The sequence below is a fragment of the Moschus berezovskii genome, chromosome 13 (assembly GCF_049115385.1).
Source record: "Moschus berezovskii isolate FMDL1 chromosome 13, NW_MosBer_1.0, whole genome shotgun sequence".
Taxonomy (NCBI): domain Eukaryota; kingdom Metazoa; phylum Chordata; class Mammalia; order Artiodactyla; family Moschidae; genus Moschus; species Moschus berezovskii.
Window position 1 is genome coordinate 68,595,369 of NC_142472.1, and position 26,777 is coordinate 68,622,145.

Below are 26,777 nucleotides of genomic sequence, written 5' to 3' on the forward strand. Positions count from 1 at the left end.
CCGCCCCTGGCTGTTTTGCAATCAGCTTATTTCCATGAGGTGATTCAGCCGTGGGACCAAGCCCAAACCTGAAGAGGAAGCCTCATAGACATCCTGGCTGAATAGGACCTGAAGCCCAGCTTTCCTTTGTATGGTTCAGTTATGTGATACAGTGACTGTTTAAGCCCCTTGTAGTTGGGTTTTCTGTTACTTGCAACTAAAAAACAATTCTGTCAGGCCAAATCACCCCTGACCTCAGACTCCCCTCACCTCAAAATGGAGCTTCCTTTCCGTGGCAAGGCTGGGTGGGCTACCCTCAAGGGCCCAGATCCAAATGTACTCCTTTTCTGCTTTCCTTTCTTCTCTGTGTTCAATTTCCATTTCTGGTAGCTTTCTTTTCTTCCTTGTCTTTTTTATTTTTTAAGGCAGAATTAATTTGAATTTTAAAATTTAATTTGACTTAATTTTTATTTTATTTCAGCAATACATATTCACAAGTTAGACAGTTAAATAGTTATTAAAAGGAAAAGAGAAATCCCCACCCTAACTTCCCACACCCAACTTCTCTCCAAAGGCAATCCTCGCAATCATTTTTACTGTTTATTCTGGGCTTTAGCTTCTATTGTTAAATAACATTTTTATACAGGTAGTTATCATTCTTTAGCTTTAGTTATTATGCATTTTCTGTGATAAAAAATAAGGACATAGATTTCTTATACCCCTCCCCACACACACACAACCTCTCTCCCTCATTTCCTGAAAAAAATTATATCACAGTATTTTGCTATTTACATTCTCTATGTAAATATTGTTCACAGCTGAACCATGTAGTGTACTATGGTTTTATTTCCATTCTTGAACATCAGTCTTTCCCCCTATTATTTAATAATTGCCTTGTCTTTTAACTTGCTTATTTTCCTGCGTATTTTTACCAGTTCATCCCACACTATCCAAGAAAGACATAAATCTCTCCAACACATGTATCAATCAGTTTCTTGTTTTTCTGCTACACACCAACGTCCTAGGAATTTTCTTCATCTTTATCCTGTGTTGGAGTCTGCTTTCTAGATGTCATGTTTTCCTTTATCTTGGTTTACTCTCTTTGGAGAAGCAAATTCTCCTGTGGTTTTCTGTTAAAAAATGCAAAGGTGTTGAAAATGTTGAGACCTTTCATATTGAAAATGTTTCTATCTACCCTCTCATTTATTGTTGCTTTTTCATGTTCTGGCCCTTTTCTCTGATGTGGAGTAGTCACTGACTGCTGTCCTGTAGGAGGTTCCTCCAGGCATCTGTCTTGACAAGGTGTGAGTCTGTCAGCATTCTGGCAGCTGAGTGACCGAAGAACTCTGAGGCTCCTGTTCACTATGAGGACTTTCCCTCAGTCTTTTCCTAGTTTCAGAACCCCACCTTCCCACCCTCCACTCTACCTTGGGGCTGACAATTCCAAAGAGAGAAACTCCAGCCTTCAGTCTTTTCATGAGAATAAGAAGGGGTAGGTACCTGATGAGGGAAGAAAACTCTCACTAAAGACGTTCAAGTAATGTCCCTGGAGGTTTGCCAGGGGAACGGTGGGTGAAGCACCCAGCCAGCCCCTCTGCACAGATGTTTTTAAAATTCTTGTGGAGCTGTATGAACTTGAACAACATTCTTAATTTCTCTGGGCTTTAGTTCCTTCATCTGTAAAATGAAAATACAGGGCTTTGGTGTGAGGGTTAAGTGGGATTAATGGATGAGTAGTGCCTTGCACAGGCTTCTCTGGTGGCTCAGATGGTAAAGAATCCACCTGCAATGTGGGAGATCTGGGTTCACTCCCTGGGTTGGGAAGATCCCCTGGAGGAGGGCATGGCAATCCACTTCAGTATTCTTGCTGGAGAATCCCCAAGGACAGTGGAGCCTGGTGAGCTGCAGTCCATGGGGTCACAGAGAGTCGGACGTGACCGTGTGACTAAGCACAGCATGGCACAGGCCTTGCGCAGTCTGCCCAGCACAGAGAGGGCACTCGTTTGTTGACAAGACAGTGGTCGTGGGGGTGGCAGTAGGTAGTCTCCTTGGTTTTGCTTCAGTGGGCAGATAGGACCCCCCCAAAACAACAAACCAGTGCTTTCCTACACTCTCTCAGAAGAAAGCCACCCTTCTCACGTTCTGTCAAAATGTTCATCGAATTGCATGGAATTTCAGGGGTACCACAATCTTTGCAACTTGCCTTCCAGCTTAGCCTCTCTCTGAGTGCCCAGCTAAATCCTAGCACAATCTCCTTTATTCTGGAGGTTTACCCCATCCAAATGGATTAACTTGTAGGATGAGAACTGCAGTAAACAGCCCGAACCCAAATCTCAAGAGTAAAATTGACCCCCTTCTTTCCTATTCTGCAGTAATCCCTCCACCCCGAGGGCAATGCCCCGCATCCTTCTCCTAATCTTCCTGTCTTTCCCAAGCCCCTGACAAGAGAAAGGCATAGCTTTTGCCTTTGGATTTTCATTTTGCACTAGAAATCCTCTCCTAGTGCAAAATGAAATTCTTTTTGCCCTTTCTCTCTTGTCCCAGGGCTTCTCTCTGTTTTCCTCCCTCAGTTCTTATTGGGGACTTGACTCAGCTTTGTTAGAGGGCAGATTTTTCTCTTCACAGTCTTTCCCCTGAATTCTAAGGATGCTTTCCTTATCTGTTCTGGGGCCTCCAGTAGCTTTGTTAATTGGCTGTATCTCAGGAGAATGAGATGGTTATCATCACTGACTCCATGGACATGAATTTGATCAGACTCTGGGAGACGGTGAAGGACAGGGAAGCCTGGCATGCTGCAGTCCAGGGGATCGCAAAGAGTCAGACACAACTTAGTGAATAAACAACAATAATAACAGGAGATTGAAGAAGGACGAGGAACAAGAGAAGCTGGAAACGTTGGGGTTGTCTTAAAACTAAGCATCTAGAATGCCTAGTGGGCCAGAGATCTAACTAATACAGAATTTGATGAGAAGCGGCAGTCACTGCGCTCAGCATTTTCTCCCAGTCTGACATTTCTGGTTGCAAGGCTCTAAAGGGGATTTTTCCTGCTATAGTCCTCATTTAGGTTCAAACACTGAAGATATACCTAATGAAAAATTTGAAGTAGATCTTATAATAAAATCATGGTCAATTAAATCTTGGGAATCGACCTTTGTTGGGAATGGTGTAAATACATGGTCATTTGGAGACCACGTGTGAATGAAGGTGGACGCAAGACATAGGAACAGCCTCACCCAAGAACCCCTTACACTCTTGTTTCATTTTTCAGCCACACACAGAAAGGAAAGCTGCACTTTGGTTCCTGTGGATGATATTTCCCGAGTGCAGACTTTAGTCTGTCCTTAAAATTCTCCCCAGCAAAGTAATAAAGCAAAGGGTTGAAGCAGCTGTTGGCTGCCGCCAAAGCCAGTGTGATGGCCACAGCTTTATGCAGCGGGTCTCTGCATGTATCCGCCTTCCACTGGAGCAGGTGGACAGTTCTCAGTGTATGATAGGGCAAGAAACACAGGAGGAAGATGATCAAGGCAATGATGATGGTGGTCAGTGCCTTCCTGTGAGAAAGCCGCAGCCCTGATTCTGGGACCTCCACTTTCAACAGAGCTCGAATTATCAGCAGATAGCAGATGCTGAGCGTGCAGAAGGGCAGCAGAAAGCCCACCACCAAGGCAATATAGTTCATGGTCTTCAGTTTAGAAGCTTTATTACGATTCAGCTCCAAGCACAATGTGACATTGCCCTTCAGCTCAGAGCCATTGTAAAGAAGCATTATTGAGGAAGCCATGATAAAGATCCATATGAAGCCACAAACAATCCAGGCATTCTTGATGCTGGTGGCATGAAGGAGCCGGAAGGGGTGAACGGTTGCCAGGAAACGCACAACACTCAACACAGTCAGGAAATAAATGCTGCTGTACATGTTGACATACAAAGAGTAAGACATAATCCTGCAAGTCAGGTCCCCAAATATCCAATTGGACCCTCTGAGGTAATAGTCCACCCTGAAGGGCAGGGTGGCTGTGAACAAGAGATCTGAAGTAGCCAGATTGAGCATGAAAATGTTCACAGATGTGGACTTCCTATAAGGCTGCAGGAAAACATATATGGAAAAGCCATTTCCCAAGGCTCCCCAGATAAATATTATCAGGTACACAATGGGGTAAAATTCTCTCTTAAAGTTTTCAACTGTGCAGTTCCTGTTGCTATGGTGATCGCTGAAGGTGCTGTTGGTTTCCATTTCTGAGGTGGAGACGGATGGAGATAAGGACACAAGTTTTCTTTCCATGCTGAATCAAAAAGAAACAGATACAAAAAGTTGCTTCCTGCTCATCACTTACATCTATCCAGGTTTTAATGAAACAGAAATACTAGCTTTTCTTTGAAACTTGAATCAAAAAAAATTGGCTATGTCTTACCATGTGCTTACACTTTTACCATCTGTCTTTACTATATGTTTCTTTTCATTTTATGATAAACTTCTGGAATGCAGAATAACCATTCATTTATTTGACTGAAGCTGAAGTCTCAGACTAGGGGAACTCTTGCCCAGTGTCCAGATGAAGATCAGCTAAAGCTTGTCTCTGATCCTGGAGAAAGTCATCAATTACACATTCTCTGCTATGGAAACTGACAAAGATTCTCTTCTTGATGAAACTCTAGCCAGGCTCCTCTGAGTCCTCTCGTCAACCTTGGCTTACGCTGACGAGAATAACAACTAACATAAAAACACTAACATAGTTTTGAACAACTCAAGACTGCATCTTGAGGATGACCACAACCTCCCCTTCTTACATAGCCTGGGAAAACTCAAGGCTGCCAAAAGAATTCAGTGTTGGTTCCAGCCAACACCTGGACATAGGGCCTCCGCCTCAAGCCTCTGTGGGAGGGTAGGAGCCAAATCTCTTAAACACCAGTTAGGAAACCCAGATATTTTCTACGTGGACCCAACCCCTCCTTCCTATTTGAATTTTTTAAATTCCCTGACTCTGCTGCGCCCCTGCTCACTCCCTCCCCTCTCCTTTCTCTCATTCTCTTTTTAAAACACCCAGGGACTTCCTTGGTGGTCCAATGGGTAAGAATCTTCCTTGCAGTGCAGGGAACGTGGGTTTGATCCCTGGTCAGGGAACTAAGATCCTACATGCCATGGAGCAACTGAGCTTGCGCCCTGCAAATACTGAGCATCCATGCCGTGACTGGAGAGTCCAAGCGCAGCAGTGAGAGATCCCATAGGGTCCAACAAGGGTCCTGTGTTTTGCAACTAAGACTCGACACAGCCAAATAAATGAATAAGTATCTTTTAAAAAATGAATAAATAAATTAAAACATCCAGTTACTTCTGAGTTCAGTTCATGTTGGGCTAGTATATTATTGAAAAAATTGCAATAGTATATTATTGAATAAAATCTGTCTTACCACTCTTAGAAGTGTGCAGGTTTGTTTATCTTTGACCAAGCATTGGTTTAAATGTAAATTTACTCAGGCATAGTTGTCATGGATAATCACATGGTACTTAATTTCGTCTTTTCTAGTCAAAGAGAAATTTATACTAAACGCTTCTTGCCTTACCTATGTGAATACTACAGGACAGCCCATAACTGCAGAGGTGGGGGGGGGGGGCGGGCAGACTTATAGATGTCTAGGGAAAAAAACAAGTGACTTTGGGGGACATATTTTCATTGTCTGGGTATGGTAGTCTGGGTCCCTATTTTACAGAGTTTTTTTTATAAGAACTAATAACCATCTTTGTTTCTGCAAAGTCCTCCATTTTTTAATCTAAGCCCCAAATTACCTAACACAAGCACAATTCCTACAATAATTCTTTTCCAACACCCTCTTCCTGAGATATTCTGATTTCCCATGGTGTGCATTCTCCTTGATACAACAAGTCAATAAACACAGCGGTGTTCAACTACAGGGGTGTTCGTATAGGCCTTTGACTAGAAGACACTGACTGAGAATTCACAGAATGATCTAAAGACTAAAAGAAGTATGGTAAAATGTTAGTTAAATTAACATACCCAAGTGGATGCTTTGTAAATGTACTTCCGATAGGGCAAATATGTTTTTCAATTCTCCTTCAGAGACTGATGTGAAGATGCAACTCAGAGAACATGGTTGGTGAATAAATGATGTAAAAGAAAAACAAAAAAGTCTTTTCTTTAGTTCAGCACTTCCCAAAGTATCTTCCACAAACTATGAATTCCATGAGATGTTCTGTGTAAGGAAAGGCTTCTGTGTTCAAATCAGCCTGAGAGACACAGCAAGCTTTAGTATCCCTCTCTTGGAGATTCACAACACATATCAAAGCTCTAGGAGGTCCTATAAGAAAAAAAACAAGTCTGATTAATACAGGGTGTCCCTCTTTATTTATTTATTTTTTACTCTGAAAACGTTTTTGCACATTGAAACAGTCTACTATTCCACAGAACTAATGTTCTATAAAATCTTCCCTGTGAAATGCTGATGTTATATAATTTATCTAGAATATGATTTTGATAGATGAAGAGGATCCCTACTTAATGGGCCAGATCAACAAGCCAGGATTCAAATGTCTGGAATTAAAGGGCTCTAAGCACTGACTTTGGGGGCTTCCCTGGTGGCTCAGATGGTGCCTGCAATGCAGGAGACCTGAGTTCGATCCCTGGGTTGGGAAGATCCCCTGGAGAAGGAAATGGCAACCCACTCCAGTACTCTTGCCTAGAAAATCCCATGGACAGAGGAGCCTACAGTCCATGGGGTCACAAAGAGTCGGACACGACTGAGTGACTTCACTTTCACTTTCTACCTTTTATGTTAGAGTCAATGACATTTGGAAATTTGGAAGCACTTATTATTAGGGGAATGAGCATTTCTAAGCATCCGTTACTTTGTGAAATGAGAGTTGTATTAGTTTCCTAAGGCTCTTTAACAAAGTACCACAGGGAGTTCCCTGGTGGTCCAGTGGTTGCAATTCAGCCCTTTCACTGCTGTGCTGTGTTGCAGATTCAATCCCCAAAGCCATGCGGTGCAGTCAAAACAAACAAGCAACAAACATACAAACAAAAAACACACACTCGGGGCTTTGCTGGTGGCTCAGTGGTAAAGAATCTGTCTATCAATGGTCTTCCCTGTGGCTCAGACAGTAAGGAATCTGCCTGCAATGCAGGAGACCCAGGTTCGATCCCTGGGTCTGGAAGATCCTCTGGAGAAGGGAATGGCAATCCAGTCTAGTGTTCTTGCCATGGAGAATCCCATGGACAGAGGAGCCTGGTGGGCTACGGTCCATGGGGTCGCAAAGAGTCAGACACGACTGAGCGACTAACACTACTACTACTGCTGTCAATGCAGGAGACCTGGGTTCGACCCCTGGGTCAGGAAGATCCCCTGGAGAAGGAAATGGCAACCCACTCCAGCATTCTTGCCTGGGAGATTCCACAGACAGAGGAGACTGGTGGGCTGCAGTCCTTAAGGCTGAAAAGAATTGAACATGACTGAGCACGCACACACAAGGAGGAAAGGGGTGGAGTGGGAGAAATTGGGAGACTGGGATTGATACATACACACCATCAATACAATGTACAAAATACTCAGCTGTTGGGAGCACAGTGTGTAGCACAGGGAACTCTTGCACCGTGCTGCCCTACATGGGTTGTTGTTATTTAGTTGCTAAGTCCTGCCTAACTCTCCCGAGACCCCATGGACTGTGGCCCCCCAGGTTCCTCTGTCCATGGGATTTCCCAGGCAAGAGTACTGGAGTGGGTTGCCATTTCCTTCTCCAGGGGATCTTCCTGACCCAGGGATCAAACCTACCTTTCCTGTATTGGCAGGGGAATTCTTTACCATTGAGCCACCTGGGAAGCCCATGTGTTCTATTACCAATGGCCTTTTTAGAAAAGGACAGAGTCCTGTACATATGGCCCTGACTTTGGAGCCAGAACTTGGATAGAATCTTAGGAAAAGTTTATATCAGGAAAGGATCTAAAATAGTAGAAACAGACTTGAAAGCAATCAAGTCCTTAAATGTTTTGACCATCAAGACCTTAAAATGGCTTCTCCCATCTCAAGACCAACAGGATCCCTGTGACTTGCAATGAGGAAGGCAGTCTGGCCCTCCACCCTGTCCTCTCCATCACTGGGGGCAGTGAGCCTGCAAGGAGAGCGACAGATGCTGGGAGAGTCCCTTATCCCAGGCAGAGCATGGGACCCAGCAGGTATGAGCATGGATAGGAGAGCAAAAAGAGATGGTAGCAGTTGCTCCCCAGGATATTGATGGGTGTGAGCAATTGGGGAAGAAGGCAGAACTCAGGAGGGAAGGTCCATTGGCAGGCAGTGAGGTGCTTGTACTGCCAGGACACGATCAAAAGAGAGGACTTTGGACCTGAGAGGAGGCCTGGCCATTGCAGGCAGGCCCCAGTCATTGCGGGAGAACCTGAATGCCAGACAACACCTTGGGCGCAGAGATTTGGGCCAGGGATGCCAAGAGAGGGGCCCTTTGCCTTTGCTGAGAAGGGGACCGAATCTCAGGAATGAGAGAGATGCTCAGTTTTAGAATCAAGGCACCAGATCAGGAAGAGATCAACCCCAAGGGTAAGGAACACTGGGTCCCAGAGTTACTTCAAGTCCTCTGCCTCAGATTGGGATGTGTTCTGGGCCCCAAGGGGCTGGAGGCATGGCTCAAGGCTGTCAAACTGCCCCAGTGGGAGGGAGAGGGGCTGAGGCTACAGAAGCCGGGGCTTTGACTCAAAGAGCATCTTCATCCTTGGAAACCTAAAGAAAGAAAAACACAAACCCCCCACCTAGAGGGTCTTTTCTGGTGGCTTAGCGGTAAAGAATCTGCCTGCAAAACAGAAAATGTGGGTTCAATCCCTGGATTGGGAAGATACCCTGGAGGAGGGAATGGTAGCCCCACTCTAGTATTCTTGCTTGGGAAATCCCATGGACAGAGGAGCCTGGATGGGCTACAGTCCACAGGGTCGCATAAAAGACACAACTGAGCAACTAAACAACAACCCTTCCTAGAAGCCTCATTTAACTAAGAGTCACAGGTTAAAAGCAGGGCCAGCTCAAATCACAAATTCCATTCAGCGCATGGCTTTCCTTTAAGAAATCTTTAAAACACTTTGTTCTTTACTGCCCATAGAAACATGCACTTGACTGTACCATATTGCTACCTTTCACTAGACTGTTAAAAAAAAAAAAGGAAAGGAAAAGAAAATCATCTACTAGATGTGGCTCTAAAAATCAGCCAGACAAATTAAGTATGTGACACGAAGCTGAGAAGAGGCAAATTCAAGGAAAATTAGGAAATAAATTGACAGCATAATTTGCACTGCTTTAGAGAGATAGGAGAGGCTTTCCAGGCAGCGTTAGTGGTAAATAACCTGCCTGCCAATGCAGGAGATGTAAGAGACAGGAGTTTGATCCCTGGGTTGGGAAGATCCCCTGGAGGAGAGCTTGGCTACCACTCCAGTATGGTTGCCTGGAGAATCCCATGGACAAAGGAACCTGGTCCATATGGATTCTGGTCCATAGGGTCGCACAGAGTTGGACACAACTGAAGTGACTTAACACACGTGCACGCAGAGGAGGGCTTGAGTATGCGCATAGATTCCTGGACTGAAAGGGGCCTCAGAACAAAGAAAGAATTGAGTCTTTGTCTCCTGAAGCTTTAATGGTACTAAAACGACAAAGAAGAAAGAGTGCAAAGCCGCAGCAGATGGAGATTCTGGGTTGCAATTATGAAGAAAACTAAGCATGCTGCGTGTGCGCTGATGAGAACAGTGAGCTTACCTGGCTGATTAGAACATCTTCATGGTCACTGCAAAGCTGCAACTCTTCAAAACCTCACAGAAGTTTATTTTTATTTATACTTAGGAAAAAATCTTTTATTTCTTTTTTTTCTTTATTGGCCGACCTGCGCCTCACAGCTTGCAGGATCTCAGTTCCCCAACCAGGGATCTGCAGTGGAAGTTTGGAATCTTACCACTGGTTTGACAGGGAGGTCCCCATCCCCGAATCTTTTAATGCTTTGCCAGGAGCTTGATAGACCTGTCGCACATCCTGTCCGCACTCTCAGCTCTGACCAGGATGGGGAGCCCACAGGTGTGCTTACCTTTGTGTCTCAGGTACGAGCCTGTGGCCTGGCTGTGGACCCCAAAGACCGAGGCCCTAGGACACAGTGACACAGCCTGAGGAACTGCAGGCATATGGTCCAGGTGAGGCACGAAAGGGAGGGCCAGGTGGGCGGAGGGTGAAGCCCAAACTCCTCCTCCACACCGTGGAGTTTGGGTTTTACCTTGAGAGCAATGGGAGCCCTTGAATGGTGGAAAGTGGATTTACATTTTACAGGTGTGATGGAGGACAAGCCTAGGTCCCCAGAGACTCCTGGGGATGCTCTTGCAATTGTCCAGGAAAGCCGGTATGTGTGTGTGTATGTGTGTGTGCCTGCACGAACATATTTGAATGAGATTGAGAATATAAAGAAATGAGAGTTGACTGGAGCTGGGGATAGATTCATTATGGGAGGTTGGGAGGTCAGGAAAACTTGGGGTAGGGGATGGTCAATATTCTCTTATTTTGTGAGAAGATGGTGCCTTATGTTAATAAAAAGAACATGAAAGGAATAAGAGGAAGTTGCTATTTGGGAAGGGCCATGTAAAATGAGTTCGACTGAGCATTTTGAATTTGAAGCATTTGTGAAACACACAGAAGAAGTGTCCAATCGCAGTCTAGAGCCGGGGAGGAGGAGACAAGCAAGCCTGTTGGGTTTAGGGGCCATCAGCACTTGGTAATTGAAGCCAGAAGAGTGGACAAGCTCCTGCAGGGGTGTGGCAGCAGAGATGGAAGAGGATCAGGGACAGAACCTCGGGGAACATCAACAATTAAGGAACAGGAAGAGAGAACGGGAACCTGGAAAGATAACCGAGAAAGTAATTGAATGATAAGAGATGAATCAGAAATGCAACTCCGGGACAGCCCTGGTGGTCTAGTGGCTAAGATTTCATACTACTAATGCAGGGGACCTGGGTTCAATGCTTGGTCAGGGAACTGGATCTCTCATGCCACAACTAAGACCCTAGTGCAGCAACCCCCCCGAAAAAAAAATCAGAGAACTTCAGGGAGGCCAAGACTGCTTTAAGGAGTTTAAGGAGGAGGGAGTGGTCATGGGGGATAAAAAGCATTGAAAGATTTCACAGTAAGCTTATCAGTGCTCCTGGGGGAGAGCGGGTGTGGTGGCTTGGGAGCCCAAGGCCAGAGAGCTGATAAAGGAGCAGGGGTTAAATAAATAAGTGGCCACTCTGAGAGGTGAGAACGTCTCTGCAGGCTTCTGTGAAGTGTTTGTTGCTGGAGGAAGTCAGGGAGGAAAGACGCATTCTGTTCTCTGCAGACGCCCTCTTAACTCTCAGCCCATCTCCAAATGGGCTTCCATCTCTTCTTCTGTTCATTTCTCATCTTATCTCCTCAAACTTCATACACCTGAACCAAGCTAGAGTAGAATGGACACTGAACCTGAAATTTGACTCCCAGCTCTCCCAGTTTCTAGCTGTTAAGACCTTGCACCACTGGTCACAGTTATATCTGTATTTTTATAAATGAGAGTCAGCTAATGGAGCCATGCCACAAGGGCACAGATGGTGGAAAAAGCATAGAAGTCTGGGTCCTGCTCTGTCAGTTTCTAGATGCACGTGGCCTTGGCTAACACATCACTTAGCTTATTTGGGGAAGTGTGTCTGTGAAATGAGGATAATGCTGTCCACTGACTCTGAACTGAAAAGAGCTCCGAGAGAAGCAAATGCAGGCAAAGCACTTTGAAAACCATGAAGCTGGCATTATTGCTATTATTTTGCTGCTCCTCAACGCCAGGAAGCTGGGGACTGCATTTGCACTTCTTCAGGTATGTACCCGTGCTGTTCACTGCTACTTTTTTTTTAACCTGGCCATGTCCTGCAGCATGTGAGATGTTAGTTTCACAATCAGGAATCAAACCTGTGGCCCTTGCATTGGAAGCATGGCGTCCTGAACACTGGACTGTCTACTCTGTTCTCTTTTATCTCCACCTTTTCCCCTCTTCTCTATCTCCCTCCTCCCCAATTCTGTGTGTGTGTGTGTTTAGTCACTCAGTCATGTCCAACTCTTTGTGACCCCATGGACTGTAGCCTGCCAGGCTCCTCTGTCCATGGGGACTCTCCAGGCAAGAATACTGGAATGGGTTTCCTTGCCCTTCTCCAGGGGATCTTCCCAACCCAGGGATCGAACCCAGGTCTCCTGCATTGCAGGCAGATTCTTTGCTGACTGAGCCAACAGGGAAGCCCAACTCTAGTCAAGCCAAATCTTCTTCTTCAACACCTGCATCACCTTCGGCATGTCGCCTTACCTAACCGACACTTTTCACAGGTCTCTCTCATCACTCCTGCAGCTCTTGTAACATCCCTGTTAAAGTTCACAGAAATGTTGGTATAAGGAGCCAAATCTGCCACTTACAAGCTTGGGAAATCTTGCACAAACAATTTATTTTCTCAGAGTCTCAGTTTCCTCATCTGTAAGTGGCGTGAAGACTTTAAAGTGTTTCACACTTTGACTACTCAGTGACATCAACTACCATGATTAAATCTCAAAGCGTGGGCTTAGACCCATGATAAAGAGATGAAAAGGATCTCAGAGCATTAGTAAAAATATGAAAGGCTGAGAGGTGATTTAATGATAAAGATGGTGAAAGGATGATAGGGGTTCCCCTCTACTGCAGTAAGCAGGACTAGAGAAGCAGGTGAGAGCTAAAGCTTTGGTTTGAAACCTGGTTCTTTCACTCACCACCTCTGTGACCTTGGACCTTATCTCACAGAGCCTCAGTTCCTTATCAATAAAATGGAGATAACTAAAACAATAGTCCTTACTTGTCTGGGTTGCTGTGAGAATTAAGCAAGACAACCCATGAGGTTAGAACCTAGTTCAGAGGAAACCCTGGAGAAAGCAACAGGTGTTAGTGAAACTGAGCCCCCAGTGGGGCTCCAGGGAATGAAAGGCTTTCTGTCATTACCTTTCTTGTAGGAAACAGACTCTGGCCTCCATAACCTCCCCTAAGTTCCAAAGCTGGTTTTAGAAAAGGCAGAGGAACCAGAGATCAAATTGCCAACATCTGCTGGATCATCGAAAAAGCAAGAGTTCCAGAAAAACATCTATTTCTGCTTTATTGACTATGCCAAAGCCTTTGACTGTGTGGATCACAATAAATTGTGGAAAATTCTGAAAGAGATGGGAATACCAGACCACCTGTCCTGCCTCTTGAGAAATCTGTATGCAGGTCAGGAAGCAAAAGTTAGAACTGGACATGAAACGACAGACTGGTTCCAAATAGGGAAAGGAGTACGTCAAGGTTGTATATTGTCACCCTGCTTATTTAACTTATACGCAGAGTATGTCATGAGGAATGCTGGGCTGGAAGAAGCACAAGCTGGAATCAAGATTGCTGGGAGAAATATCAATAACCTCAGATATGCAGATGAAACCACCCTTATGGCAGAAAGTGAAGAAGAACTAAAGAGCCTCTTGATGAAAGTGAAAGAGGAGAGTGAAAAATTTGGTTTAAAGCTCAACATTGAGAAAACTAAGATCATGGCATCCGGTGCCATCACTTTATGGGAAATAGATGGGGAAACAGTGGAAACAGTGGAAACAGTGTCAGACTTTATATTTGGGGGCTCCAAAATCACTGCAGATGGTGGCTGCAGCTGTGAAATTAAAAGACGCTTACTCCTTGGGAGAAAAGTTATGACCAACCTAGACAGCATATTAAAAAGCAGAGACATTACTTTGCCAACAAAGGACCGTCTAGTCAAGGCTATGGTTTTTCCAGCGGTCATGTATGGATGTGAGAGTTGGACTGTGAAGAAAGCTGAGTGCCGAAGAATTGATGCTTTTGAACTGTGGTGTTAGAGAAGACTCTTGAGAGTCCCTTGGACTGCAAGGAGATCCAACCAGTCCATTCTAAAGGAGATCAGTCCTGGGTGTTCATTGGAAGGACTGATGTTGAAGCTGAAACTCCAATACTTTGACCACCTGATGCAAAGAACTGACTCATTGGAAAAGACCCTGATGCTGGGAAAGATTGGGGGCAGGAGGAGAAGGGGACGACAGGATGAGATGGTTGAATGGCATCACCGACTCAATGGACATGAGTTTGAGTAAACTCCGGGAGTTGACAATGGACAGGAGGCCTGGCGTGCTGCAGTCCATGGCGTTGCAAAGAGTTGGGCACAACTGAGGGACTGAACTGAGACCAGATTAGAGGAGTGTAGGCTCTGGACACACGCTAATCTTATCAGCACTCCCACCCTTGAATCATTTGCTATAAAACTCCTCATCAAACCCTTCTGGGTTAGGATACACCATTTTGAGGGCAGGAGCCCATTGTGCCCCCCTTTGCCTGGCAAAGCAATAAAGCTATTCTTTCCTACTTCACCCCGAACTTTGTCTCCAAGGCTCAGTTCGGCACCAGTGCACAGATGCTGAGCTTTCAGCATCATCTCACCATCCAGAACACTGGCGTGGGTAGCTGTTCCCTTCTCCAGGGTAGCCTCCCAACCCAGGAATCTAAACCAGGTCCCTGCATTGAGGGTAGATTCTTTACTGTCTGAATGACCAGGGAAGAATTAAATAATTAAAATTGTTAGTAGTTCAGTCATGTCCAACTCTGCAAACCCATGGACTGTAGCCCACCAGACTCCTCTGTCCACGGAATTCTCCAGGCAAGAATACTGGAGTGGGTAACCATTTCCTTCTCCAGGGGGGTCTTCCCAACTCAGGGATCAAACCTGGGTCTCCTGCATTTGCAAGCAGATTCTTTACCATCTGAGCCACCTGGAAAGCCCTTCTGTATCATTAGCTCTTATTACTGCAAAAGTTCACAGACTGAGCTCCCTGAAGCTGTGCAGAGAGGACTCAATCCTCTGGACTGAAAGGTTTTACAGCCTCAAATCCCAGAGGCCCCAGAGTGGTAGCTAATATGCCCTCCAAAACAGAGAAGTATCAGTGAGTGCTTTGTTCTTGAAATCCAAACCTGCTAGCTCAGCCCTCAGTTGTAACAGGCTCCAAATGTCAAGATGGAAACGTATAGCTTGAGACACTTCTTTAGCCTCCCAGAAACAGTCTTGTATTAATACTTTCAGAGTTTTTCAAGGGCTAACGTGAATTAGACACTTACAGATCGAAACAGAAATACAAACGAACAGACCTGAGATTACCATATCTTTTGAATGAGGACCTGAGCTGGTCTCTGGGCTTCTAAAATAAACAGAGGGCAGACGAGTGAACCACTCAGAGCCTTGTTCTATGGAGTCAGCATCTTGGAGTGTTCTGCCACTCCGATCCTCCGCCCTGTCCGTCCCATAGTGCCAATGCCTCCCATCCTTTCCCGTACCACCAGCCTAATGGTCCTTTGTCTGCCAAATGCCATTTTCATCCCACACTTCATAGCTATGATGTCAGCCTGTCAGTGAAAGAGGTGCTAGTGGATCTGCTGTAAAACCAGTAGGTGTTAAATAGCATTTAGGGCTTGGGAAGCTCCCCCAGGCACAAATTCTCCAGTCCGTGCTGCCAAGATCTCTTTAACAGATCCGGGGCCCAGAGGGACCCCTCAACCAGAGTCCTGGGCCTGATAGGATGACCTTCAAGCTTCCCCTCCAGGGCCTATGGCTTTCACTGTATACTTTCATTGTCTCCTATCTGTCCTCTGCCTAGGAGTTCACGTGCTCAAGTTACAAATCTCATAAGGCCCAACCTGTCCTCCCAGATCCCAACCAAACTGTACTGGACTCATTCCAGGACTCAGCAGACAGAAAAGTCAGTGTGCTCTTCACGACATTTCCAGGAGTTCCTGGGGAGCTTGAAGACCCAAGGAACAGTCTTTGGATCTGGTCTCTTTGTCATCGGGGGAAGAGTTGAGTGAGTCTTCGCAGCAAGGGTGGGAATCCTTGTGGCGGATAGCCCCTGTGGGAGACCGAATGCCCTGAGTACTTCCCTGCTTATAATCGCCTCCTCTCACTGGCTTCTTTTATAAGGAAGCTGCCTGGCCTGCCTTCATCTCTCCGCAGATTTCTCAGGAACCCCACAGGATTTGGCAACAGGAAGGGGGAAAGTGTTAGTCACTCAGTTGTGTTTCTGACTCTTTGCAACCCTATGGATTGTATAGCCTGTGACTTAGCAGCAGCAGCAGCAGCAGGCTCCTTTGTCTGTGGAATTCTCCAGGCAAGAATAATGGAGTGGGTTGCCATGCCCTCCTCCAGGGGATCTTCCTGATCTAGGGATGGAAGCCCTGGGAGCCACCAGAGCCTTCCTTGCCTGGACTCAGCCTCAGGCTGCTTGAAACACTGTCTGTCAGACCCCATTGGGGTGGGGTGCACATGCAGTGCACAGCAGCTATGGCCTGCTGCCCCCAAAAGGAGAACTTGACTCAGATGCAGAGTGTGTGGTCAATGACATTCACCACCGCAAATGCACGCGGGCAGACGCAGGAAGAAGAACCTCGAGAAGAAGCCTGTTGCCAGGGCCACCATCAGGGCAAAGATCAGCACAGATACATGAAAGGTGACAATTTCGAGAGCACTGGAGTTGTCAAAATGTCAGCTCCTTTGAGTCACAGCGTCTTGCTGATGGTTTAGCAATAGCTGCCTTTTCTCTCTCTGTCGCTGACCAGTTTCCGTTCTCTGTTCACTTGATCAGTCAGTTTGCACATTCTCTTCTGAAATTCCATTCTGGAGAATTTCCCTGTGCCCAAAGGTGCCTGTGTACTTGAGTCTCTGCCCAATTTTGTTATTTGATGTGCTATTTGAAGGAGAAAAATGCTCCCAGAGAACAGTTTATCCCAGGGGACTGAACCCTAGGGGAAGGTTAACACCCAAGCCACTGAGGGGCCTTTCTGCCTCTGAGAGCGAGATGCATGGCTCACATCAGTGGACCGAATCAATGGACATGAACTTGGGCAAATTCTGGGAAAGAGTGAGGGACAGGGAGGTCTGGTGTGCTGCAGTTCATGGGGTTGCAAAGTGTTGGATACGACTGAGTGACTGAACAACGACAGCAACAAAGCTGATTATGGATTCAATTCCATAAAGAATCTGAGCATTTAAAAAGTTGTTTTCTAATGCACTTCATCAGTCTATGAAGATTGGAAGTATCTGTTATTAACCCAATTTCTGATCCAAGAAATATCAAGAAATATCCAAGAAACGTCAAAGACTCATTCTGCAGCTGAGCCTCTGATTTCCAAGTCTTCTGATTCCAAAGACAAAACCAGCAAGTGTGATCTCAGAGGCCATTGCCCTACTCACCTCAGTAATTTCACAGGGGTCGTGTCAGCATTAGGACTCTCGCTGTCCACAATCCAAGTGACTATGAGACACGCCTTAGGGGCTCCCCTAAAGCCCACTTATTCAAATGAAAACTCCCCCTCTGTCTTTCCCCTTCCACCTTAGCATTTCACCTTCCATTATTAAATTCACTTCTTGGAGCAAAGGAATTATTGACCAAGGTAGGTAGTTAAGCATCATGTGAGTCCTGGCAGGATACAGTGGCAGGATGAAGTCATAGAAAAATTGGGGGAGTAAATCCCAACAGGATCCAAACCCTAGCTCCAGCCCTTAGCGGTGGCCTGAGCATTATCAGCAAGTACTCAGCCTTTCGGCATCATTGAGAAGACCCAGGGAGACAACACCATGAAAGACCCCCCACAGCGGCACGGAGCCTGCACACCACACACTTTCAAGGCATCAGCAGCCTGTGCAAGCCTGGCTACTGCCAGGGGGAAAATAGTACTCCAGGCACAGGATACCTGTAAAGAACGGTAAGAAAACTATAAGGCAGTGGTCTCCAGTCTTTTCTGCACCAAGGATGGGTTTCATGGAAGAGAATTTTTCTGTGGATCAGGGTGGGGGGTGATGGTTTCAGGATGATTCAAGCATATCACATTAACTGTGCACTTTATTTCTATTATTATTATTACATCAGCTCCACCTCAGATCATCAGGCATTAGATCCTGGAGGTTAGGAGGTTAGGGTTACCCCTGCTGTAAAGGAAAGTAAGAAACCTGTAAAGGATAAGAAGAAAATGTTTTCCTAGGTCTCAAAAAAATTGAAAATCAGGAGAATTGTCCAGGAAGGTGTCCTAACCAGCTGCCAGTAGCCTGGGGGACAGTGGTTGTGGGTGACCTAAAAGGGAGAGGTCAAAGGACAAAGCCCACCACCGGCTCCCCCAGGCCTCAGCCCACAGCCCCAGATCGTCCTGCCACCCAGTGTCTCCTTCAAGGAAGGCCTGCACTTGTTACCCAAGGTTCCCGCCAGCCCCTCTTTCCACCCAGGGGCCTGCTCAAGGCAGCCCACGACAGACTGTCAGCTCTCCACCGCTGTCCTCAGAAAAATCCACTCCAGCCTCATGACTTAGTTCAGTGCTCTGAACATACCAGACTCTGTCTTCCCCACTGAATCTCAGCTCCAGTTCCTCACCGGGCCCTTTATTTGCGTGTGTGTGTGCTCAGTCATGTCTGACTCTTCGCAACCCTATGGACTGTATGTAGCCCACCAGGCTCCTCCATCCATGGGATTTTCCAGGCAAGAATATTGGAGTGGGCTGCCATTTTCTACTCCAGGCTCTTTCTTACCAGCCTCAAGTTTCTTCCCAGAATCACTTCTAGAAAGAGCCTTCTCTGAGCCCTCCGGGTCTTGGCTGTTCCAGTGCTTCCTGTCTTCACACCACCCACGGGGCAGCCACTAGCTCCTCCTTATCTCTACCCTGCAGAATGTTCACTCACCGAAGCAAGAACACCTTACTTGTTACTGCTGCATCCTGGGCCCTGGCAGAGCTCGTGGCCATAAATGTGCACAAAGAAATTACCAGTGAGTGAGCGAATGAAGCTGATTTACCCACTCCCTGCTCATCTTATGTTTCACGATAGAAATCTTCCAGGGAAGAAAAATTCTCAACGGCCTTTTACAACAGAATTGAAGATCTGACTCACTGGAAAAGACCCTGATGCTGGGGAAGATTGAAGGCAGGAGGAGAAGGGGATGACAGAGGATGAGACGGTTGGATGGCATCACCGACTCGATGGACATGGTTTCTAAGCTCCGGGAGTTGGTGATAGACGGAAGCCTGGCGTGCTGCAGTTCATGGCTCGCAAAGAGTCGGACACGACTGAGCAACTGAACTGAACTGATGTCCAGGCATTTTTCCTCACAAACTTTTTGTCTCTGAATTTCAAATCTAAGATCTGGGGACAGGAATGCATGTGAGTGCTCAGCCACTCAGTTGTGTGTCTAATTCTTTGCGACCCTTTGGACTGCAGCCCGCCAGGCTCCTCCATCCACGGGGTTTTTAGCAAGAATACTGGAGTGGGCTGCCATTTCCTCCTCCAGAGGATCTTGCTCATCCAGGGATCAAGTGCACGTCTTCTGTGTCTCCTGCATTGCAGGTGGTTTCTTTACCTGCTGAGACATTGGGGACTGGAATATATCAGGTCAGTGGCCTTAGGCAAGAGGGAAGTTGCAAAAGACACCCAGACATCATAGGAGGTGACTCTCTTTTTTATCTCTGCTGCTGCTGCTGCTGCTAAGTCGCTTCAGTCGTGTCCGACTCTGTGTGACCCCATAGATGGAAGCCCACCAGGCTCCCCCATCCCTGGGATTCTCCAGGCAAGAACACTGGAGTGGGTTGCCATCTCCTTCTCCAATGTGTGAAAGTGAAAAGTGAAAGTGAAGTCGCTCAGTCGTGTCCGACCCTTTGAGGGTTGCAAATTGTCTTTCTGGCTCTGGGCCAACAAATTCCACTACAACTAACAAGGGAAGTCGCTTTCAAATCTCTCAGAATTTGCAAGAGAACAAAGTTCTAGTTGAGGTAAGATTCAAAATAAAAAGAAACAAACTTATTTCAAAGAATCTGTGATGCCTTCGAGCCTTTGGTAGATGATTGTGATTCCTGTACTAGAGGAACGAACAAGATAAAACTATACTCCCACAGGAAGACACTTAGTTGGGGAAAGGTGTTTTGTTTTATCCATGATAAACATATTCTTGTTTTCATAACGTGCAATAGGAATAATAACCGTGGACTGGACCCTTTTCAGTTCTCCCAGCTTGATGAACGCCTGGAGCAAATAGACTCCCCATCCTACCCCTTCTTCCTCTCTTCCTTTCGCTTCTCCTCCCCTGACTTATCCACATATCCCCCCTTCTTCTTGTTCTTCCTCAGATCTGCTTGCTTCTTTAAAACCTCTTCTTGAAACACTGAAGATGTAAAAAGCTTCTGCACTAACCCTGGCTCTTCCTGAGGATGCTCCAACTTTAAGATTCTTTGGTTCCAGGTTGCTGTTTCAGCTTCCATTACTTTCTCTGTCCAAGTGGCCCTTACTGCCACCAAGCCATAGGAGAAGTTTTCCTTTAAAGATTGTCGAAGACTATACCACTTTCTCCATGGGTCAATTCACATAAACAGGTTAATAGGTTCAATAGAGATAAAAAGAAGCTGTTAACTAAAGTTCACATTCACTGATGAATTAATGTATTTACACCTTCCCGTTTATTCTTAGGGCTTCCCAGGTGACTCAGTGATAAAAAATTTGCCTGCCAATGCAGGAGACATAGGTTTAATCCCTGGGTTGGGAAGATCCTCTGGAGCAGGAAATGGCAACTCATTCCAGTATTCTTGCCTCGGAAATCCACTGAACAGAGGAGCCATGTGGGCTACAGTCCATGGCAACGCAAAAGAGTCAGACACGACTTAGCGATAAACAACATATATTCTTAATGGAGCCCATGTACTGGGCTGTCTGCAGAGACTCCATCTTCAGAGGTTCTTCATCCAGCAGAAGGAATGAGACTCACACATAAGTAATTCCAACACAAAGAAGTATTGGGCAGTTCAGTGAGAACACCATAGGTACAGTGCTGTGGGTTCTGCTGTGGATTTGATAAGGCTCTACAGAAAAGCTGATAAACCCAGGCCAATTCTTGACTTTTTCAACATTGCCCAGCTTGGCTGCTGTATTAACCAGAGCTCACTGGGTCATTACACAATCCCTTGTTAGGCTTCTACCTTCTAGATTTAGCCTTGGGGGATTAGCATGTCTCAGATGTCTGGTGAGCCAGACAAACTAGGAAAGCAGGAGTCCCTGAGTCTGGAGCACACCTGAGATACTCAAATGCCCAAGGTGATCCTGACATATAGCAAGGTTGCTGTTGTTCAGTCGCTAATCACGTCCAGCTCTTTGCAACCCCATGGACTGCAGCACGCCAGGCTTCCCTGTCCTTCACTGTCTCCCAGAGTTTGCTCAAACTCATGTCCATTGAGTCGGTGATGCCATCCAGCCATCTCATCCTCTGTCGCCCTCTTCTCCTTTTGCCTTCAATCTTTCTCAGCATCAGGGTCTTTTCCAATGCAATGAGTATACCACAAAAAATACATCCCTTTCTTCCCAAATGAGTGATGTGTACGTGACGCGGGGTACCCTTAATGACCTCAGGTCAGGGAGGAAAGATGGTATAACGAATGGAAACATGTGTTTTGAGTTAGCGGGACCTAGGTGTGCGCCTCCGCTCTGCCTCTCGGCCACTCTTATTCCTGTGCTTCATCCGCAGAGGGAAGACTGGGCATTGATGAGGAAACTGATACGATTAACCCAAGGCCTGACACTTGGTAAGCTTCCAGGCGATGCTAGCCAGCAATAATAAGAACATGCTAGCTAACAATACAGAGAAGGCAATGGCAAGCCACTCCAGTACTCTTGCCTGGGAAATCCCATGGATGGAGGAGCCTGGTAGGCTGTAGTCCATGGGGTCGCGAAGAGTCAGACACGACTGAGCAACTTCACTTTCGCTTTTTACTTTCACACATTGGAGAAGGAAATGGCAACCCACTCCAGTGTTCTTGCCTGGAGAATCCCAGGAATGGCGGAGCCTGGTGGGCTGCCATCTATGGGGTCGCACAGAGTCAGACACGACCGAAGCGACTTAGCAGCAGCAGCAGCAGCTAACAATAACAGGAATATTTGTGACAAGTATGAACAAAACTCATTGAGAATTAAAAGAAAGGTTTCTTTATGGCCAAGTAAAATGAGTTGCTACCATTTCATCTAGAGAAGAGCCAACCAGAAAGACAAGAACAATTCCATTCAATTTACTTCACATCTTTATTACACAAGCATGAATGTGGTTAAAAAATGTAAAGTAATACCAGCTGAAATAAACTTAAATTATAAGATTTACCACCAACCAGACACATACAAGTGTTTGTGCCTTTACTTCCTTTCACTTTTCTTCAAATATACATATTTTCAAACAAAAATGAGTCCATATTTTAATGCTCTTTTGTAACCTTGCTTTTTTCTTCTTGCTAAATCATGATCATTGTCATGTAAATAACGATTACATGTCAATGTCATGTAAACAGCTAAAAGAATATTCAATTATATAAATATAACAAAATTTGAACAATTTTTTTCTACAATAACCATTACTCAAGCTGTATGTGCCCTGAACTGAACCATATTGGGCCAGTTCTGGTTCAACCCTAGGAAAGAGCCTGTGTCCTCTTGGCCTCACTTTCTTATTTTAAAGTAAGAGTTACACACTCCAGCACTCGTGTGAATCAAATTAACGACTGTATGTGAAGGAATTTTGTAAACAGTGAAGGCAGTGTTGAAAGGGAGACTTAGTCAGCTTGCTTGATAGTGTATCCCCTTTCCCTTAAAATGTATAGCTTTCAGGTATGGGTCAGAGAGAGAGAAATATTACAAATAACCTACGTTGGTTGTTATTATGCTTCTCACCCGTTAGAGCCACCTGAAAAAAATTTTTAAGTTAAAACAATAGCAACAACAACAGATGAGTGGCTCCTCACCAAAGTTAATTTTCAATTATTCTAAAGATAATTTTATAATCTCCCAAGAATCAAATGATTCTGATGGGATGTGCAGCCAGAGTTGAGAACTACTGGCTGAGGTCACCGAAAGGCAACAAGCAGATTATAAGCACACCGTCTCACGCACACCTTCCCTCTCACTGTGCCTCTGAGTAAAACTGAAACTCAGTAAAACTCAGAGCTGAAATCTACATTCTCAAGTTTAACTTCCTCTCCTCAAAAAACAAGACTCTGAAAGGAAAAAATATATATCTTATATTATCAAATGACCCACTCTATGAAAAAAGGAAAGAGGCTATATGACCCCATATAGGGGAATGCTTGGGCAAAGTACAGAAAACTTCCTCCGTGTAATATTATACAGCAATTTTAAATTATGATTATAAAGCATTTACAACAATGTGGGAAAATGTATGCTGTAATGGAAAAAAGGAATATAAATGTATCCATTGTGTACAAGCATGACTATGAAAGTTAACTAAAATCATAGGTAGACACACATAATAAATGGAAAGAAATAATCCCCAAAATATCAATAGCAGCTATCTCAGTGGAGGTTTTTCTTCCTTCTACTTTTTTTGTATTTTCCCAATATTTTTTTAAAGTATCATGTAGTAGAAAAAAGTTTATAGTAGAACAAAATAAACTTATTTTAAAAATTATTCTTCTTCCTATGAAGCATAGAAAAGCACAATTTTTAACAGCAAGTTAACAAGGCAAAGATGAAAATGCTCACCTGAGTCTTCTTTCTTTCAGCTGCCTTGCCTCTGTCTCCTCTGTCTCTGCTGTCTTCCTCCTCCAAGTAATTCAGTTTGCTTGTTTTAAAAAAAAGCAAAACAGCAAATTGTATTTTATGAACAGCGTCAGCCAATGGCAAACAAAAGAAGGAACTCCGGTCAGACAGCCATTTGTACTGTAAGGAACTTTGGTGTCAGAGCTGGTGCTGGCTTCCTTCTCAAGATAGAGTGCAAGATTTCTAATTAGGGACCACAACTAAAAGAAGAAATCTGGATTAGCTCCTCCCCTCTCGTTGTTTTTATTGGCATCTTTCACAACAAATCAAAGGGATGTGATGGGCTGGAGTCAGGAGTTTTACGTGGCTTTAGTTCTCCTACATGTTTTTTGCTTCTATGACGACACTAAAATCAACACCACCTTATTAGTATAGCACTTCAAAGCTGTTCAGGCGATTCCAACACCCACTTGCTTTTTCAGCTTACTTGTACACAGGCAGAGATGTTATCCATTCTGGTGAAAATGCTGTCAGAAGTTCTCCATGGTGTCCTCGCTGCTCACTTAAAGGTCCTTTTTCAGACCTCATCTTCCTTCCTCGACTGTTTGGCACAGTTAACCACTGTCAGTTTCTTGAAACCGTCCTCCTTGTTTCTCTGACTCTCTTGGCTCCCATTCTATTCCTTGGATTATTTCTTCTTTGCTTCCTTTCTGATTCTCCTTTTTCTAAATGTGAGCTTTTAGAAATGGACGATAAGACCAGAAGACACAACAGTCTGTCTTCTGATCTTTTGTCGTTATATTCTGCTTTTATCTATATTACCCACCTGGATGCATGCTCAGTCAATCTGTCGTGTTCGACTTGCACCCCCAAGAACTGTGGCCTGCCAGGTCCTCTGTCCATGGGATTATCCCAGCAAGAACACTGCAGTGGATTGCCGTTTCCTCCTCCAGGGGATCTTCTTGACCCAGGAATTGAACCTGCATCTCTTGTGTCTCCTGAATTGGCAGGCAGATTCTTCACCACTGAGCCACTTGGGAAGCCTGTATCATCCACATTCATGGGCGTAATGTGGCCAAACAGAGCTTTTCTCTTCCCTACCCGAGTACACACTCTCTCATTTGCCCAATCTAATGAAACGGCACTGCAATGATTCAGCCAGTCAATCTCACATAAACCTAGAGGGCATCCTTAACTTCTCTTTCTCCCACAGCCAACATGCAAGCCAACAATTCCGTTTGTTCTACCTGCAATATATGTTCTAAGTCTAACCATTTCTCACTTTCCCCATTTCATTAATATCGTCAGCATTAATGCTGCAATAACATTAGGCAACGGAGAAGGCAATGGCAAGCCACTCCAGTACTATTGCCTAGAAAATCCCATGGATGGAGGAGCCTGGTAGGCTGCAGTCCGTGGGGTCGCTAAGGGTCGGACACGACTGAGCGACTTCACTTTCACTTTTCACTTTCCACTTTCACACACTGGAGAAGGAAATGGCAACCTACTCCAGTGTTCTTGCCTGGAGAATCCCAGGGACGGGGGAGCCTGGTGGGCTTCCGTCTATGGGGTCACACAGAGTCTGACACGACTGAAGTGACTTAGCAGCAGCAGCAGCAGCAGCAGCAACATTAAGCAAGAAATAAAGCCCATACCAGTATTCTTGCCTGGAGAATCTCCATGGACAGAGGATCCTGAAGGGCTACAATCCATGGGGTTGCAGAGAGTCGGACATGACTGAGTGACTAAGCACAGCAAAAGGCATCCAAATTGGAAAGAAAGAAGTAAAATTATGTCTGTTCATAGATGATATAATCCTACATGTAGAAAACACTAAAGACTGCACACACAAAGAGACCTAACAGAACTAATAAAAAAAAGTTTGCAAAATGGCAGGATACACAAAAATCAGTTGCATTCCTGTGCACTAACAATGATCAATCCAACAAGGAAATTTCATTTATAACAGCATCAAAAAATCCCCATAGGAATCAACTTAACCAAGGAGGTTAAAGATTTGTACACTGAAAATAAAACATGGCTGAAAAATATGAGAGACATAAATAAGTGGAAACATATCCCACGTTCATGAATTGGAAGGCTTCATATTATTAATATACTACCCAAACTGAGCTACAGATTCAGCACAATCCCTATCAATGGTGCTTTTTAGAGAAACAGAAAAAACCCATCCTAAAATTCATGCTGCGAAAAAAATTCCTTGAAAATTCCAACAACAAACAAAACCTGATTGCACAACTAAAGCTAAACTAAAATAATTTTAATTAAGCCTAATTTATTTTGCAAGATGAACTTAACCTCAGTAAAATCGTTTTGACAAACTTCCCAAAAGCAAATTGTAAATTGGAGTCGTTTGGATCTGGAAGCAAGTTGAGATTTTGTAGAAGGCCCCTGCTGCTAAGTCACTTCAGTTGTGTCTGACTCTGTGTGACCCCAGAGACGGCAGCCCACCAGGCTCCACAGTCCCTGGGATTCTCCAAGCAAGAACACTAGAACATTGCAAAAGATTTATCTTGTCTTTTAAAGAAGATAAGTTAAACTGATTAGGTTTATTTAATATGTTAAATTAAGCTTTCTTTATGTTGTATTTGTATAGTTACATGCTATGTGTTCTTGGAGAAGGAAGCAACAGAGGATGAGATGGCTGGATGGCATCATAGATGCAATGGATATGAGTTTGAGCAAACTCCAGGAGATAGTGAAGGACAGGGAAGCCTGATGAACTATGGATGGAAGTTCATGACACTGTACAAGAGATCATCCCCAAGAAAAAGAAATGCAAAAAAGCAAAATGGTTGTCTGAGGAAGCCTTACAAATGGCTAAGAAAAGAAGAGAAGCAAAAAGCAAAGGAGAAAAGGAAAGATATACCCGTTTGAATGCAGAGTTCCAAAGAATAGCAAGGAGAGATAAGAAAGCCCTCCTCAGAGATCAGTGTAAAGAAATAGAGGAAAAAAACAGAATGGGAAAGACTAGAGATCTCTTCAAGAAACTTAGAGATACCAAGGGAATATTTCATGCAAAGATGGGCTCAATAAAGGACAGATGGTATGGGCCTAACAGAAGCAGAAGATATTAAGAAAAGGTGGAAAGAATACACAAAAGAACTATACAAAAAAGGTCTTCATGACCCAGATAATCACGATGGTGTGATCACTGACCTATAGCCA

At 44.9% G+C, this 26,777-nt stretch overlaps 1 protein-coding gene across 2 annotated transcripts; it reads right to left on the reverse strand.

Moving 5' to 3' along the window:
- Positions 1–210: 210 nt before the first annotated feature.
- Positions 211–23,962, reverse strand: CYSLTR2 (cysteinyl leukotriene receptor 2). 2 transcript variants are annotated; one of them, XR_008685949.2, is made up of 4 exons: positions 23,592–23,962; positions 5,994–6,294; positions 1,480–4,262; positions 211–1,109 (listed from the first exon to the last, which is right to left on the reverse strand). XR_008685949.2 is itself a non-coding variant. In XM_055426105.2 (3 exons), exon 3 carries the CDS (start codon positions 4,259–4,261, stop codon positions 3,224–3,226), a length of 1,038 nt encoding a protein of 345 aa, XP_055282080.2. In that variant the 5' UTR covers position 4,262; positions 5,994–6,294; positions 23,592–23,962; the 3' UTR covers positions 212–3,223. The 2 variants fall into 2 exon arrangements, 1 of the variants encoding a protein (XP_055282080.2); XM_055426105.2 differs by having other exon boundaries at positions 212–4,262.
- Between the last annotated feature and the right edge of the window lie 2,815 nt (positions 23,963–26,777).

Bases quoted from the DNA above. Each gene is read 5' to 3' on its own strand.
- CYSLTR2 (XM_055426105.2), bottom strand. From the start codon at position 4,261: ATGGAAAGAAAACTTGTGTCCTTATCTCCATCCGTCTCCACCTCAGAA.